The sequence below is a fragment of the Hypanus sabinus genome, chromosome 5 (assembly GCF_030144855.1).
Source record: "Hypanus sabinus isolate sHypSab1 chromosome 5, sHypSab1.hap1, whole genome shotgun sequence".
Classification (NCBI taxonomy): Eukaryota; Metazoa; Chordata; class Chondrichthyes; order Myliobatiformes; family Dasyatidae; genus Hypanus; species Hypanus sabinus.
In genome coordinates, this window is record NC_082710.1 from 165,104,471 (window position 1) to 165,121,080 (window position 16,610).

Sequence of the window (16,610 nt, forward strand, 5' to 3'; positions counted from 1 at the left end):
ATATGAAGCAATGTTCCTCTGTTTGCTCTCTGGCTTCGGTATCAGACAGCACTGAACCCAGCCCTTTGGCCCACCCAGTCGCTGCTGACCCATTTACATGAGTATGGCCCATCTGAATCTTGGTGTAAAAGAAGTAGAGGTACATGATTATATAGGTGTACAAACTGATAACGGGTGAAGATAGACTGACAGTCAGCACTTCTGTCACAGGGCGGAATTGTTAATACGAGGGGTCATCATTTGAAGGTGATTGGAGGAGAGTATAAGGCAGATGTCAAGAGGTAAGTTTTCCTACACACAGAGCTGTGGGTGTGTGGAATGCCCTCCCAGGAGAGGTGTTTGCAGCAGATACATTAAAGGCATTTAAGAGAGTTGTAGATAGGTACATGGATGATAGAAAAATGGAGGCCTATGTGGGAGGGAAGAGTTGGAGTAGGTTAAAATGGTAGTACAACATTGTGGATCGAAGGGCCAGTACTGTGGTTTATTTCTATGTTCTACCCCTTACCGCCACACAAGGTAAAATTTGCCACAGAAAATTAACTATCCACTGCATTGTTCTCCTTCCCCACGTTTGTTCTGGGATGGTTTGCAGTTTTTCAGACTCAGACTAAATTAATCCAGAATCCCACACCCACAGGGTCAGTCAGTGAAACACAACAATTTCAAGTTGTTTTTTCTTCTGAAAAGGACTAAGGAGAGCGCGGCTAGTTTCTTTCAAAGGGCCAGCACAGAGACCAAATGGCCTCCTCCTGTCTGGCAGGATCCGGCGTGACTGGATTTTCCGGGGCCCGGCTGGCAGTTTCCCGATTTTCCGACTTGGACATCCGGAACTGATAGAACGGCTTCCTGCGTCCCCGATGGTTACTCCGGGAAGGTGCCTGCTGATTCCGCAGTGGGTTGGAATGTCTTTATAGGATGTATTCTAATTCACTTACTTTAAAAACTTTTTAACAACTTCATTAATCTGAATTGTTCTAATTGCTTGCAACATCAGAATGTGGGCAAAAGTGCCATGTATTCTGTGATGTTCATAAGACCATAAGGTATAGGAGCAGAATCAGGCCATTCAGCCCATCGGGTCTGCTTCCCCATTCCATCATGGCTGAATTATCCCTCTCAACGTCATTGTCCCGCCTTTGACGCCCTGACTAGTCAGCAATCTCTCAAGCTTTAAATGTGCCTAATGACTTGGCCTCCACAACCGTCAATGGCAATGATTTCCACTGATTCACCAGTGAAAGAAATGTAGGGCCCAGGTGAGAGACTTTGGGGTACAACACCGAAGGTGTCAGCACAGGTAGAGAGAGGGGTAGATCAGCGATTTGGATTGGTTGCCTTGATTGCACAAGGCCCTGAAGAGTTGGGTGTCATGTTACAGGTGTGTAGGAGGTTTGGCGAAACCACATCTGGAATATTACTTGTAGTTCTGGTTACCATGCTATAAGAAGGATATACTTAAGTTAGAGAGGGTGCCAAGTCACCATAACAGAAAGGATGTGATTAACTCCAAAGTTCAAAGTAAATCCATTATCAAAGTACATACTGTATATATCACCATACACACTCTGAGCTTTGTTTCTTGTGGGCATGCACAGTAAATCCAAGAAACACAATAGAATCAATGAAAGACTGCACTGTGGGGACAGACAACAAGTGTGCAAATACAGAAGAGGAAAAAAATATAAAATTAAGCAGTAAGTTAGAGAGAGTGCTGGAAAGATTCACAAGCATGTTACTGGGACTCAGGGGATTGAGTTATGAGGACATAAAAGCCAAAGAGAGGACATATAATAGAGCAAAAAATTAACAGGGAGTGAGAGGATTGGGAAGCTTTTATAAACCAACTAAAAAGGTTATTAAGAAGGTAAAGATGGAATACGAAGGTAAGCTAACCAATAATCTTAAAGGGGATACCAAAAGTTTCTTCAGATTCATGAAGTGTAAAAGAGAGTGTTTATCAAACCGCTGGAAAGTTAGTAACGGGGGACAAAGAAATGGGGGACGAACTGAAGAAGTATTTTGCATCTGTCTTCACTGTGAAAGACACCAGCAGTATGCCAGAAGTTTGAGAGTGTCAGGGGGGGCAGAAGTGCCTGACATTGCCGTTACTAGGGAGAAGCCTCTTCGGAAACTGAAATTTCTGAAGGTAGATAAATCACTTGGACCAGATGGTGTACACCCCAGAGTTCCGAAGGAGGTAGCTAAAGAGCATTAGTAATGATCTTTCATGAATCACTAGGTTCTGGAATGGTTCCAAAGGAATGGAAAACTTCAAATCCCACTCCATTCTTCAAGAAGGGAGAAAGACAGAAGAAAGGAAACTACAGTTAGTCTGACCTCAGTGGTTGGAAAGATGTTGGAGTCAATTACTACGGATGAGATCTCGAGGTACTTGGAGGGACATGATAAAATAGGCTGTGGTCAGCATGGGTTCCTCCAGGAAAAATCTTTCCTGACAAATCCGTTGGAATTTTTTGAAGAAGTAACAAGCAGGATGGACAAAGGAGAATTGGTTGATTTGTACTTGGATATTCAGAAGGCCTTTGACAAGTTGCCACTCATGAGGCTGCTTAACAAGTTAAGGGTTCATGGTATTACAGGAAAGATACTATCATGGATAAAGCAGTGGCTGATTGGCAGGAGGGAAAGAGTAGGAATAAAGGGCTTCTTTTCTGGTTGGCTGCTGGTGACATCCACAGGGTACCGTGTTGGGACCACTCCTTTTTGCATTAAATGTTGAAGATAGTTGACGGAATTGATGGCCTTTTGGCAAAGGTTGCAGACAATATCAAGGGGTCTAGAATATAAATGCAAGGTTGTAATGTTGAGGCTTTATAAAGCACTTGGAGTATTGTGAGCAGATTGGGACTCCTTATCTAAGAAAGGAAGTGCTGACATTGGAGAGGGTTCAAAGGAGGTTTATGAAAATGATTCCACGATTGAAAGGCTTTTCATATGAAGTGTTTGACAGCTCTGGGCCCGTACACACTGGAGTTCAGAAGAATGAGGTGTGACCTCATTGAAACCTATCGAATTTTGAGAGCCTTCAAAGAGTGGATGTGAAGAGGATGTTTCCTATGGTGGAAGAGACTAACCAGAGGACACATCCTCAGAATAGAGGGATGTCCATTTAGAATGGATATTATGAGGAATTTCTTTTAACCAGAGGCTGGTGAATATGTAGAATTCATTGCCACAGGTGGCTGTGGAGGCCAAGTCATTGAATATATTTAAGAGATTAATAGATTCTTGATTAGTCGGGGAATGAAGAGATATGGGGTGAAGGCAGGAGACTGGGGTTGAGAGGGAAATGCATCAGCTATGATGAAATGGCAGAACAGATTCGATGGGCCAAATTCCACTCCAATATCTTATAGTCTTATGGGTGGACTGAATGGGCTGTGGCTGTTTATCATGAAGTGAAGGAGGCCGAAGGATGACCTTATGGAGGTTTATAAAATCACCAAGGCATAGTTAAATTGACTGGTTACAGTCTAGGATCCAAATTGAAGGATGACCCTTCAGAACAGAGATGAGGAGGAATTTCTTTAACCAGAGGCTGGTGAATATGTGGAGTTCATTGCCTCAGATGGCTGTAGAGGCTCAGTCATTGGGTTTATTTAAAGTGGAGGTTGATAGTTGTTGATTAGTAAGGACGTCAAAAGTTATGAGGAGAAGGCAGGAGAATGGGCTTGTGAATGATTGGAAATCAGCCATGATGGAATGGTGGAGCAAACTCAATTGGCTGAAATTCTGCTCCTGTGTCTTATGGGCTTATGGTCAATGATATTCAGTCACTCTTTGATTGTTTCATGATTTTGACAGCCAGCTGATTTTTTGGGCCCGCTGTCAATGATTTCAGTGCTATCAAATTGCTTGGTATCCCTGCATTCAGAAATGCTGTTGGTTTGCCATCATCATTTCCCAAATTTCATTTGGATTGACCAGTTTCACTGAGAAATATATTATACTGTAGCTTTACATATTAAAAATGGAGTGAATTTCTAGCAAAATAGGATACTGATATCCAATAGTCTGGAAGATCTATTAACCCAGCATCACGTAATCTGAGGGTAATAATTTGTTATAGTTTTACTGGAGCAGAAACGCTGCTGAGTCCTCTTTTTAACAAATAACTGTTTTGTTAGAGGCGATTCAGAGGAGATTCACTGGATGGTCCTGTGACCGAAGGTTTTTCCCGATGAAGAGAGCTAAACAGTTGAGAATCTGCTCACTGGAGAGGTGATGGCAACATGGAAGATTGTTGGGAGCCGGACACGGTAGATGCCTGGAGGGTATTTCCTCTCTGGGAGACTCCAGAGCCAGAGGGCACAGTCCCAGCATAACAGAGGATAAAGGGTAGTGAATTCCTTCTCTCTGGGTATTCGGAGTCTTTGGAACTCCTCAGCTTGGAGAGATTTGGGAGCAGAGACCCCTATTCCCCTGGCAGAGATAGAGTGGTTTCTTGTCCGGAGGAACTGCGGTGGTGGTGAGAGGGCAGAGGAGTGGACTTGCAGAACATCAGGTCCCACTGGAAGCTAGCGCATATTCGAGAGGTCTAAATGGCCTCCTGCTCCCAGTCCTGATGGTCCTAAGGGACCGGTTTTACTGAACTGTACATGGGGGGTGGATTGGCTTGGAGTGCGCGGGTAGGTCCCAGCAAGTAGGGACAGCTCAGTAGGATATCGCAGGCTCCTTGTCTGAGAGCTGATTGACTTGGACTCTCTCCCATCCCCCAGCTGTGCGAGTCAGAACCAGACTGAGGTGGAGGAATGGGGGAAATGGTCAGACAGTGGGGGATTTTACTGAGGCAGATGATAACAGTAAGCCACTTCCTCTCTGCGTGGCGGACTGTGAGAGCAGAGGCACGTATCTCTTGGTATCTCCAGACACCCCAGAGTGAGCTACTGATCGGTCAAGAGCCTTTGCTGCTGATATACAGTCACTGCTAGAAGCACTCTGGGGTGACACTGTTCCTGCAGGTTCCCGTGCATCCCATCGGAGGGAAAGTGGACCAGAGTCCCCCTCCCCCACTCCACCAATTCAGAAATAAACCTCATTCTTTAAAGACAAATGTATACAAGTTCAAAGAGCACAGTGTATTTTTAGCACAGTCTATACACTGAGATCCAGCCCTCAGTGTTCAGAGGCAGAGACTGTGGTCCTTCCCTCCACCCACTGTGCCTTTGCTTTGCATTAGCCGCACTGAGCTACAGTGCGTCCCTCGGTATGCAGCCCAAAGTCTGGAACGTGCTAGTTAGCAACATCCCCTCATGGACATCTCACTGTGCTGGGAGGCCAAAAGACACCCTTCACTGAGGTGAGGGCTTCCTGATGTCTGTCCCGGCGTGTGCTCTCAGGAGCAGATCAGACTACGTTCCACCCAAACGCTTGGTTCAGCCGTGGCTCTGAGTGCAGGGTCCTCCGAGGCTCCGAGGCTGAAGGTGTGACAGTACAGTACTGGAGAGGGATGGTGGAGATTCACGGTGGTGCTCGTGGGATCGATGGTTTCATCTCCAACAAGGGATTAGACAGATTGGATTAGTTTTCCTTAGAGTGATGGGGTTGGGCCTGATTGACAGACGCAATATTCTGAGAGGGGTAGATAGTAAGACATTTTTTCCCAATACAGAGCTGTCAGAACTATATCACATAGTAAGGTAAAGAAAGAATTCTGGAGGAGTTCTTGCACCCAGTGGGGGTTGGAATCTGAGGGGCTGGTGGATACAGAAACTCTCACAGCATTTGAGAAACATCTCTGCGTGTACACGAATAGCCAAGGTGTAGAAGGCTACAAACTAGCTGCTGGTATGCAGGATTAGTCTACATGGGCCCTAAGAAATCTTTAAACGTTAGCTTCAGTTGTACATCAAAACATAAAGTGAAATGGATCGAGGGTGAGCTTCTGGTGACGGGATAGTATGCTCGTGACCCACGCGGTCACTGGAAGAATGGACAAACTCCTTACAGACAGTGATCCTAATCTTACAGCTATGCTGTAAAGTGTTGTACTAACCTGGTGGTCAGCACAGCCATGATGGGCTGACGGGCTTCTTTCTGTGCTGTTAGACTCTTTGACTGAATGTTTCTAAGCCTGCAGCTTCTAAGCTAGGCCATTTCTATGCCAATAAACCTCAGCATAGTCTCTAACAGTGACAGAGTTAATTCCAGTGTTTCAGTCAACCCTATCCAGAGTTGAACTAAAATAGAAAATGATACAAACACGAGGGAGCATCTGTGGAAGGAGAAACAGAGTTAACATTTCAAGTGAAAGGAAAGTTCTGGCAAAGGGCCTTTGACCCGGAATTGTAATGCTGTTTCCTCTTCCAGGGGTGATGCCTGATCTGCTGACGACTTCCAGCCTTCTTCGGTTTTGTGTCAGAATGCCAATGTCTGCAGTCTTTTAAAAAAAATTGTTGTTTAACAAGACAGGCTGTGTTTAACTTTATCAGGGCTGAGGATGCAATGGGAATTTGTGACTGGAGGATAGAGTCATGGTTAGCACAATGCCTTACAATACCAACGACCCAGGTTCAATTCCCGCTGCTGCCTGTAAGGAGTTTGTACCTTCTCCCTGTGATGAAGTGGGTTCATCCCACAGTCCAAAGATGCACTGGTTGGCATTGTAAATTGTCTCATGATTGGGCGAGGAAGGGTCCATTCAGTGCTGTACCTCGATAAATATATAATTGATAATAGGGAAATTTTCTTCCTAGCTGAAGGGTCTATGAAGTAGACTATGTCAGGGTAGGGGAGGGAAATGTTTGGAGGGAAGGAGTCTGAGGAAGAGTTGTTTTCACTGAATGGAACTCTTTGCCCCTCTGGATGGTGGATGCAGAGGATCTCACAACTTTGAAGGATCATCACGATTGGCATTGAAGGTTTGTACCAAGTGCTGGAAAATGGGGTTAATATAGGTGTGTACCTGAGAACCGGCAAAGGCTCTGATTCTGTACTTTATCAATCGGTTTCAATAGATAGAGAAATGTATACAATATACACCCTGAAATTCTTTCTCTTTGCAAACATCCACAAAAACAGAGGAGAGCCCCAAAGTATGTATGACTGTCAAATATTGGAAACCCAAGGCCACCCCCCAGCTGCCCCCTCCAACTCATAAGCAGCAGGAAAGCAACAACCCCCTTCACCAGCAAAAAAGCATCTATACCCTCCATTGAGCACTCGAGCGTGCAGCAAAGCATCAATAAAGACGCAAGCTTACAGTACCCCAAAGACTACTCGTTCACCTGGTAATTCAACAGTGCAAATCGTGGTTGAATAATACCATGGTCCAACCTTGGCTGAGAAGAGAAGACAGGATTAGAACAAAAGAAAAGGTTTATAATATTGCAAAAGAAGCCTGAGATGTAGAATTTTGCAAAAAGAGGATGGAGGCATTGGTAAAGAAATGGAAGGCAGAATCTAAGAGCAAGTAGGAAGAAACATAGATACAGACTGCAAATATTTCCATGGTAAATTGGTTTGCTATTGTTCCTCGTACCATGGTATGTATGCTGCAAAATATTGTTTTCCATGCAATCCATATAGATAATTGCATTACTTCAGTTCATCAAAAGAAAACAATAACAGGGTGCAGAATACTGTGTTAAAGTCACAGAGAAAGTACAATGTGCAAACAGGGGAATGCACAGCAAAATGGAATTGAGTCCTTCGCACATGGTGGAGAAATTAGTCTGAAATAAGGAAATGTAAGGGGTTGAAACAAATATTTAGCTTCTGCCTTCATAGAAGAAGAAATAAAAATAAGGCTGGGAATAGTAGAAAATTACAGGGTTGAACTTGGTCAACACGCAGTTATGAATGGGACATTAAGCTTGACAAACCTGTTTCACTGTTTTGGGATAGTGACTGGCAGAATAGATAAGGGGGAACCAGTTGGCATGGGTTTTTTAGAGTTTCAGAAAGTTTTCAGTTAAGTACTGTACCACGCAAGATATTATTGAGCAGCCTGTGAGATGGAGTTAAGTACAGGGATGTATTGACGACTGGTTAATGGACAGAAAACAGAGGAGCCAGATACATTGGACAGGAGAAAGTAGGGAGTGGTGGGCAGTGGATTTGGTTCATGATCAGCATCAATGACAGGATTAGCGGGCCAAGTGTACTATCTCCAAGTTCGCTGATAATTTGAGGCCAGGTGGCAGTGAGAGCCCATGAGAAGGATGCAGAAGTGTTTCAGTGGGATATGGACAGGTTAAGTGAATGGGCAAGGACCTGACATATGGAAGGCAATGTGCAGAAGTGTGAGTGCATGCATTTTCGTAAAAGTAAATTGCAATATTTTTTAACTGGTGGTGTGGTGGTGTTCAGCGAACCAGGGGTGCTCCCATTCAGTCTTTCAAGGTCAATATTCAGTTACAAAAAGTAATTATACTTTTTTAAAGGAATTAAGTAAATCAGGCTGAATTGCGAGAGGATTTGAATACTGCAATCTTCAGAGACCAGTGAGAGTGCACCAAGTGTGGTGTGAGAAGGGCTGAGATCCCTATCAAAGGAAGGATGGAGGGAGGGAGGGTTTGCCCTTTGAGGAAACTGAGCCTACACTTCCTTGCAACACACACAAAATGCTGGAGGAACTCAGCAGGTCAGGCAGCATCTACAGAAAAGAGTAAACGGGTGACGTTCCAGTCCTGATGGAGGGACCGGCCTTGGAAGTCAACTGTTTCCATAGATGTTTCCTGACCTGCTGAGTTCCTCCAGCATTTTGTGTGCGTTGCTTTGGATTTCCAGTATCTGCACACTTCCTTGTCTTCGTGCCACACTTTCTTGCATTCAGCAGGAGAAGAAATAACAGTGAAACTTAGAAAATTCTCAGGATGAAGCAAGGAAGCTGGCTTCCCTGGCTGAGCAGTCAAGGACCAAAGCTCACAGAATATAAATGGCTGGGCTTCCAGTATAGAGGTAACGTAAATAAATACCTTCATACAGACGGCAGAGAGACTTTAGGAATTCACTGTTAGGAAGCAAAAGGAGGTTGAGTCACCAAGTGTGTTCATAAGAGACATTTTCTGGAGATTAAGAAAATCAGGGGACATGGGGAATGGTGCACAATGTCAGCCATGATCTCACTGAATGGCATAGCAATGTTTGAGGGGCAGAATGGCCTACTCCTGCTCCTATCCTTTGTGTTTTTTTGCAAAATATTGAGATGTAAAAATGGTTTTAAATGTTGAAGAGGTTTCAATGGGCCCAGGCGGAACTCCTCCATTCCATTCTAGGGATCGATGGATTGTTGCTCAGGGCATAGGGTTGACGTGAAGCAAAGAAAGGCTGGTGAAGCTGGGGTCCTGGCCAGATCTGCTCTGGCTGGTTCATGGAGCATGATCTTCTCTCGGTCCCTGTGAGATCGTGGGAACCCAGGTCCTTGGCCGGCCCTTGCCTTCAGATGGAATCCCACCATGCCCACCTACTGACCAGGCAATATGCTTTCTCGAAGGCGAAGCTGGAGAACTCGGCTGCTTTCCTGGAGAAAAGACTGTTGGAGTACCGGACGGTGGAGTGCAGCCAGGGGACCCGGATCTCTGAGACGCTGGTGAGAACATTACCTGTCATGGGGAGTGGAGCTCGGGATATCCTATCACCCAGTGTTCAGGGACAACACCAATCTCTGCATCCCTCCCCCAAATCGCCTGTGATTTCTGCCCGGCCACTCACCCTGCCGGCCCCGTGATCTTTCAATTGGATCTCTGCATCCCCACTCATTGCCCTGCAGTGGATCCCATCCACCCATTGGTTCTAATTCCCTACACCGGATCTCACACGCTCTCCGTCCTGTTCGCTGTCTTACACGCGATCAGACAGACCCATCCCTGTGACCCCAGTGAAATAATTGGATCCCAGCTACTCACCCTCCCTCTGATCCGTAAACTGGATCTGCCCTCTCCAATCCGCATTGGATCCCATATATCTGTCCCAATCCCCGATCTCTGTCCAACTCTGGAGCTCCCCCAACCAGACTCCTGCTCACTGCCCTACACTATAATAGTGCACCCACACAATCCCCCCCGACCCCGACCTAACTCTCGCGGACCCCCGACTTACCTCCCTTCATATGATCCCTGCTGGGTCTCCCGCGGACAGCCACGACCGAGGACGTTTCGGCAGTGCTGGCAAATACCTGCCCCAGAAACAGCGAGCACTGGATGCTGTGGTCAGCCTCTCCTCCACCTTCTCCCAGAGGGGCGTCCGCGATGCCTCCTCTCGCGGCCGCACAACCCCGATCTTAGCGGCCTGGATCTGAGGCGAGTGTCTGGTTTCTATCCCGTGAGAAGGGATTGGCTTGGGATCCCTGTGGAGTATATCACCTTAGTGATGGACCGCGGGAAGCTGGCGAGGGAAGGGTGGGGATGGTTGGGTGGGATGTGCTCAGCACGCTGCAATGCACAGCACTATCCCACGGCGTGCTAACAGGCGATGGTCGATCAAGGGTTGAAGTTCCGTCTCCAGTTCTCCGCCGCCTGCCGGTGCACGGGTTCACGGGGAGAGTTAGAACGGCTCTGGGAGACATGCGGAATGGAGTATCAGCCGTGCGAGAGGGGAGGAGGTGTGATGGAAGGTCATTTGTGGTACTGAGACCTTCCTCCTGAAACGCGGGTAGTTACTCCAGCCCGAGAACCGGGACCGGTGCGTTCAGACAGGATTCGAGAATTAGTTCCCGGAAGGGGAGTCTTAGACTCAGCTCGAGGTTATGGACCAGAACCCAGACTGGGACCCTGCTCTGAGCCGGGGCTTGGGAGTCTTTTCTGGTACTGGGACCCTTGCACTCTGCTTGGGGTTTCAGGATTAAGTCCGGGTCTGTGATCTCCACAATCAACTACTGCTTCTGCTGCCACCTGGCGGTGGAGCAATATTTGACTATTCTCTGAAAAGAGAAGAGAAGAGAGGTTCCTATCAGATTCCCTGCCCCTTCTCCAGCCCTGCATAACTTTCACCGATCAACTTCCCTGCTCTTTACTTCACTCCTCCCCCTCCCAGTTTCACCTATCACCTTGTGTTTCTTCCTCGACACCCCCCCCCCCCCGCACCTTTTAACTCTCTCTGTCTCCTCATCTTTTCTTCTCCAGTTCTGTTGAAGGGTTTTGGCCTGAAATGTCGACTTCTCATCTACAAAAACATTTCTTTTGCATAGATGATGCCTGGCCTGCTGAGCTCCTCCAGCCTTTTGTGTGTGTTATGTCTATTAATTCGTCCTGCCTCTTTCCCACTCAGGAATTGGCGAAGAACCTCCAAGAGAACATCGAGGCACAATTTTCCAAGATGCACCAATTCCTGTGGGAGCAGGAGACGAGTCTGAGTGAGCGGCTGACCAAGGAGTCCCAGGAACTGGTTCAGACTCTGGAGGGGAACCTCACGCTGGTCTCCAAGAGGACCACCTCCATCGAGAAGCTCATTGCAGAGATACGCTCGCTGATCCACACCGAGGACCGAGATAGGCTCCTGACGGTGAGACACAGTTCATCCAGGGAGATCCCGAGGGGTGGTTTCCACCCTGAGGTCCATGAACCCTCTTGCCTAATGGTATTGGTCCATGGCATAAAAAAGGTTGGGATTCCCTAATCCAGAGGGAATGGCTAACATGTGTGTTGAGGGGGGAGGAAATTGAATGAAATTAATTAGGGTCTTCAAATGGGAATCATAGATTACACCACTTAGGAACCAGCCATTTGGCCCATTTAATATGTGTTAACCAACAAGCGCCCATTCATGCCAATTACACTTTCCCTTCAGATTCTGACCCTCACCAACAAAGTGCCGACAATTTGTTGCAACCACTTAACCTGCTGACCCAAACCAGAATCAACATTGAAATCTGGATAATTACAACTGACATGCGTCATAAAATTTGTTCTTTTGTGGCAGCAGTTTAGTGCAAGATGTAGAAATTACTGTAAGTTACAAAACTAGATAAGTAAAAAGTGCAAAAGGGAAAGAGCCAAAATGATGGAGGGGAAGAAGCTGTTCCTAAGTCATCAAATATGAGTCTTCAGGCTCCTGTACTTCCTCCTCCATGATAATAATGAGAAGCGGGCATGTCCAGGTGAGTGAGTGTCCTTAGTGATAGATGCCATATATGATTTGGAAGTGGGAAGAAAGCAGAGCACCCAGGGAAAATGGTTGGAAGTTTATAAACTTGTGCACGATGTAGATAGGGCAGATAGACAGAGCATATTTTTCGCTCCAGTGCAAAGGGGATAATCCAAAATGAGAGGAGGAAGGTTTAAGAGGGATAAGTGGGGCAAATTTTCAGCACGAGAGTGTGGGTGTCTGGAATGAGCTGACAGTAGCTATGGTGGGAGCAAATACGAAACAGATGTTTAATGGGTTTTCATGAAAGGAATGGATTAACAGTTTATGCCCGTCAGTATGCAGAAGCTGGAGGAATATGCACTGGCATGCAGAAGAAGTTGAGCACCATGTTCAGGTCAGACATTGTGGGCTGAAGGGCCTGTTCCTGTTCTAGAACCACACGGTCACATAGAGAAACAGGCAAACTCCACACAGACAGCGGCCAAGGTCAGGACTGAACCCAGATCACTGGAGCTGTTAGGCAGCAGCTCTACCCACTGTACCCTTTTTCTTCTTCCATGGCCTTCTGTCCTCTCCTAACAGAGGTGTAAGTAATAGGAGGTGTTTGAGAGTTGGCACCGGGCCTCAGCAACATAGAGGTCAGAACACCAAACTACAACAGCAGACCCCTTATCTGCAGTTTGATGGTGAGATTATGATTAGTACAGAGGGAGTGGAGAGCACAGCGTTTGGAAGGAGTGAGTTTGGAATTGGAGAGAGGAGTGTTGAATTTGAGACAGTTGATGTCCCGTTGGCAGTTGTCAATGAAAAGGTCCAGAGGAGGCAGAGACCAGGGCGGGGTGTCCAGGAGGAGGAGGAAGTTTGAAAATGGGAGAAGAGGTCATCGGTGCAGGATGGAGAGTCCTTGTCAAAGAAATAAGCTCAGAGGCGGAGGTGGCAGGAGAAGATCTCAGCGTCATGGCAGGCGCATGAGTGCAGGGGGACAAAGGTGAGGTCCACTTCTCTCAATCGTCATCCCCTTTTCTTAATTCCTCCATCTCTGCTGCATCTGCTCTCAGGATGAGGCTTTTCCTTCTATAATGAAGGAGAAGTCCTCCTTCTTCAAAGGGAAAGGGGCTTCCCTTCCTACACCATCAACACTGCCTTCAACTGCCCTCTTCCATTTCACACACACCTGCTCTCACCCCTTCCTCCTGTGACCCTACCAGAGATAAGGTTGTCTTGTCCTCACCTACCTCCCCACCAGCCTTTGCGTCCAGCTCATAATTCTCCACAACTTCTGCCATCTCCAATGGGATCCCACCATTACCTCTTTCCCTCCTACCCTCCACTCTCTGCTTTCTGCCTGGATCACTCCATAAGCGACTGCCTTGTCCATTCGCTCCTCCCCACTGATCTTCCTCTTGGCACTTATCCTTGCACGTGGAACAAGTACTACACCTCCTCTATTCAGAGCCTGAAATAGTCCTTCCATGTGAGGTGAGACTTCACCTATGAGTCGATGGGCTTATATACTGTGTCCAGTGTTCGTGGTGTAGCCTCCTGTATACCATTGAAACCCAGCATAGATTGGGAAACAGCTTCACCAAGCACCTACGTTCTGTGTGCCGGAAAAAGCCGGATTTCTCACTGGTCACCCATTTTAATTTCACTTCCCATTCCCATTCCAATATGTCTATCCATGGCTTCCTGTAGTGGCATGACGAGGCCATTCTCAGGTTGGAACAGCAATGCCTTATATTCTGTCTGGTTAGCCTCCAACCTGTTGACATGAACATAGATTTCTCAAACTGCTGGTGATGCCACTCCCCCTTCATCAGTCCCCATCCCCTGTTCCCTCTCTCTCCTTATCTCCTTGCCTGCCCATCACCTCCCTCTGGAACTCCTTCCCCCTTTTCTTTGGCCCAATGCCTTAATAAGAACATAAGAGATAGGAGCAGGAGTAGGCCATCCCGCCCATCGAGCCTGCCCCGCCATTCAATAAGATCATGACTGATCTGTCCGTAGACTCAGCTCCATCACCTTCTCACCTCTCCTATAGGATTCCCCCTTCTCCAGCCCCGAATCTCTTTCACCAATCAACTTCCCAGCTCTTTGCTTCACTCCTCCCCCACCCCCTCCCGATTTCATCTATCACCTTGTGTTTTTCCCTCCCCTCCCCACGCCTTTTAACTCGACTCCTCATCTTTTTCTTCTCCAGTCCTTTTGAAGGGCCTCAATCTGAAGCATCGACTGTACTTTTTTCCATCAGTGCTATAGGCCTGACCTGCTGAATTCCTGCAGCGTTTTCTGTGTCTTGTTGCTCGGATTTCCAGCATCTGCAGATTTTCTCTTGTTTGTTATCTATAAGTCCATCACTTCTCAGTGCTATTTCCCTGTACCAACCTCACAAAATTTCAAAATCTATCAAGATGTTTATAGAATGTGTTCAGTGACTGAGACTGTTGTAGAAATTTCCGAATGATCTCCACTCACTATGTCAAGACATTTCTTCTTGACTGTCCTGAACTTCTGACACCCCATCCCCGGCATTACTTTGGGACTGTGAACTCTGGCTTTAAATACCCCAACTAGCAGAAACACTCTCCCTACATCTGCCTGAAAAGCCCTGCAAGGGCTTTGTAGATTTCAAAGCTTGAAGTAAATTTATTTTCAAAGTACATATATGTCTCCATATACAGCCCTGAGATTCATTTTCTTGTGGGCATTCTCAATAAATCCATAATAGAATCAATGGAAGTCCACACCAACATAGGCATTCAACCCGGTGTAAAAGTTAACAAACTGTGCAAATACAAAAAGATATAAAACATTTTAATCATAAATAAATAAGCAGTAAATATCGAGAACATGAGACGAAGCATACCTGAAAGTGAACCCATTGGTTGTGGGAGCATTTCAATTGAAGTTGAGTAAATGTCAAGAACCTGATGGTTGAGGGGTAATAACTGCTCCTGAGCCCGCTTTGGCGTGAGTCCTGAGGCTGCTTAACCTTCTTCCTGACGGTAACGGTGAGACGAGAGCAGGAAGCAAGTAGAGGAGAAAGAGTTCACTGCAAACCTTTCGAGTGAGTATGGTCCTAGTCTGCTTTAATTTCACCACAGAGGACCATTCCCTGCCCCAGTCATCAATCTGCTGAACATTTGCCACCATTCTGCTCATCAGAGTGAAACCCTTCCTCTCCTGTTGAGGTCAGGCCTGCACAGAACCTCAGACATTGGAGCAGGATTATGCTACTTGTTCCATCTAACCTGCTGCTCCATTTGATGAAGGTCAGTTTATTGTCCTTCTCAACGCCATTCTCCTGCCTTCTACCCATAACCTTTGATGCCCTCACTAATTCAGTACCTAGCCACCTCTGCTTTAAATATACCCATTGTTGCGTACCAGCAGCAAGAGACGACAAATTGAATCTGGTTTTGATGTTAAAACCACTATGTTTATTAGCTTCTACTCAAAATATAGAATATCAAACGAAATAAACAGAAGTTAACAGTGTTCTACGTATATGTGTGTATGCGGCTCCCAAACAGTCAAGTTTAGGAACAATTATTTAAGTCTTAAGTTTCAGGCGACAAAGTAGAAAGGTTCAGTAATCCACGGAATGAATGATGGGACAGAGTTGTAAATCCACATTAAAATGTAGAGAGAAGGCAATTACGGAAAATGCCACGGATTCCACGCTGGGGTATCAGTCGAGTCGTTCTGAAATCCACTTAGAAATATCACAAAGTGACAGTCCCTTTCACACAAGTGGTTAGCACAGCACACCCGATTCCAGGCAAGGGTTAACGAAAGTGGTCGCCACAGAATACTCCGACGGAATCAACATATGGATCATATGACGTGACAGTCACACATCCTGTCTATTATTCAACCCAATCTTTTGGGCATGGGGAAGTAACAGACTTTACCCATTTACAAGTGCTGGAGGCACTGGCGGTCCGAAATCTCCTCTCTCTCTCTCTCCTTTCTTACTCCGAGTCTCAGCGGACCGACGCAGCTTCTTATACAGTATTGTCATCATAGTCCCGCCTCATCCTGGCGTCTCTTAAAGTGACAGTCTACAGTGAACGAAACCGTAGTCACGTAACACCATTGACGCGTCTCCCATTCGGATTTGCCACTCCTGGCTAAAGAAATTCTTCTTCATTTCTGTTCTAATGGGCCGTCCTTAAATTCTGAGGCTGTGCCCTCTTTCCTACTATTGGGAACATCCTGTCCGCCGTCACTCTAGGCCTTTCGTTATTCGGTAGGTTGCAAAGCGAGTGCGGGCTTCATTGGACACTCAGGGTGCGGTCTCACCAGCACCCTGTCTAGTTTGAGCAAGGAATCTCTATTCTTGCTTTCAAGGCTGTTAGAAAGAGGTGGATGGTGTTGAAGAGTCAAAAGTTTCCTCAGGGATATGTACACAACGCTGGAAGAACTCAGCAGGTCAGGCAGCATCCGTGAGGAAAGAGTAGCCAACGTTTCGGGCCGAGACCCTTCATCAGGAATGGTGAGGGGGGGGGAAGAGAGGGCCGAAGCCCAGTAATGGAGGTAGGGAAGGGGGAAGAGCT

General features: G+C 46.5%; 1 protein-coding gene across 1 annotated transcript in view; it reads left to right on the plus strand.

Annotated features, from left to right (window-relative positions):
* Positions 1-16,610, plus strand: part of LOC132394541 (zinc-binding protein A33-like) — a 34,114-nt gene that overhangs the window by 13,151 nt on the left and 4,353 nt on the right. The window contains exons 2-3 of the mRNA XM_059970828.1: positions 9,461-9,556; positions 11,233-11,466. Of these exons, the coding sequence (XP_059826811.1) occupies positions 9,461-9,556; positions 11,233-11,466 (330 nt within the window). The remainder of the gene's footprint in view (positions 1-9,460; positions 9,557-11,232; positions 11,467-16,610) is intronic.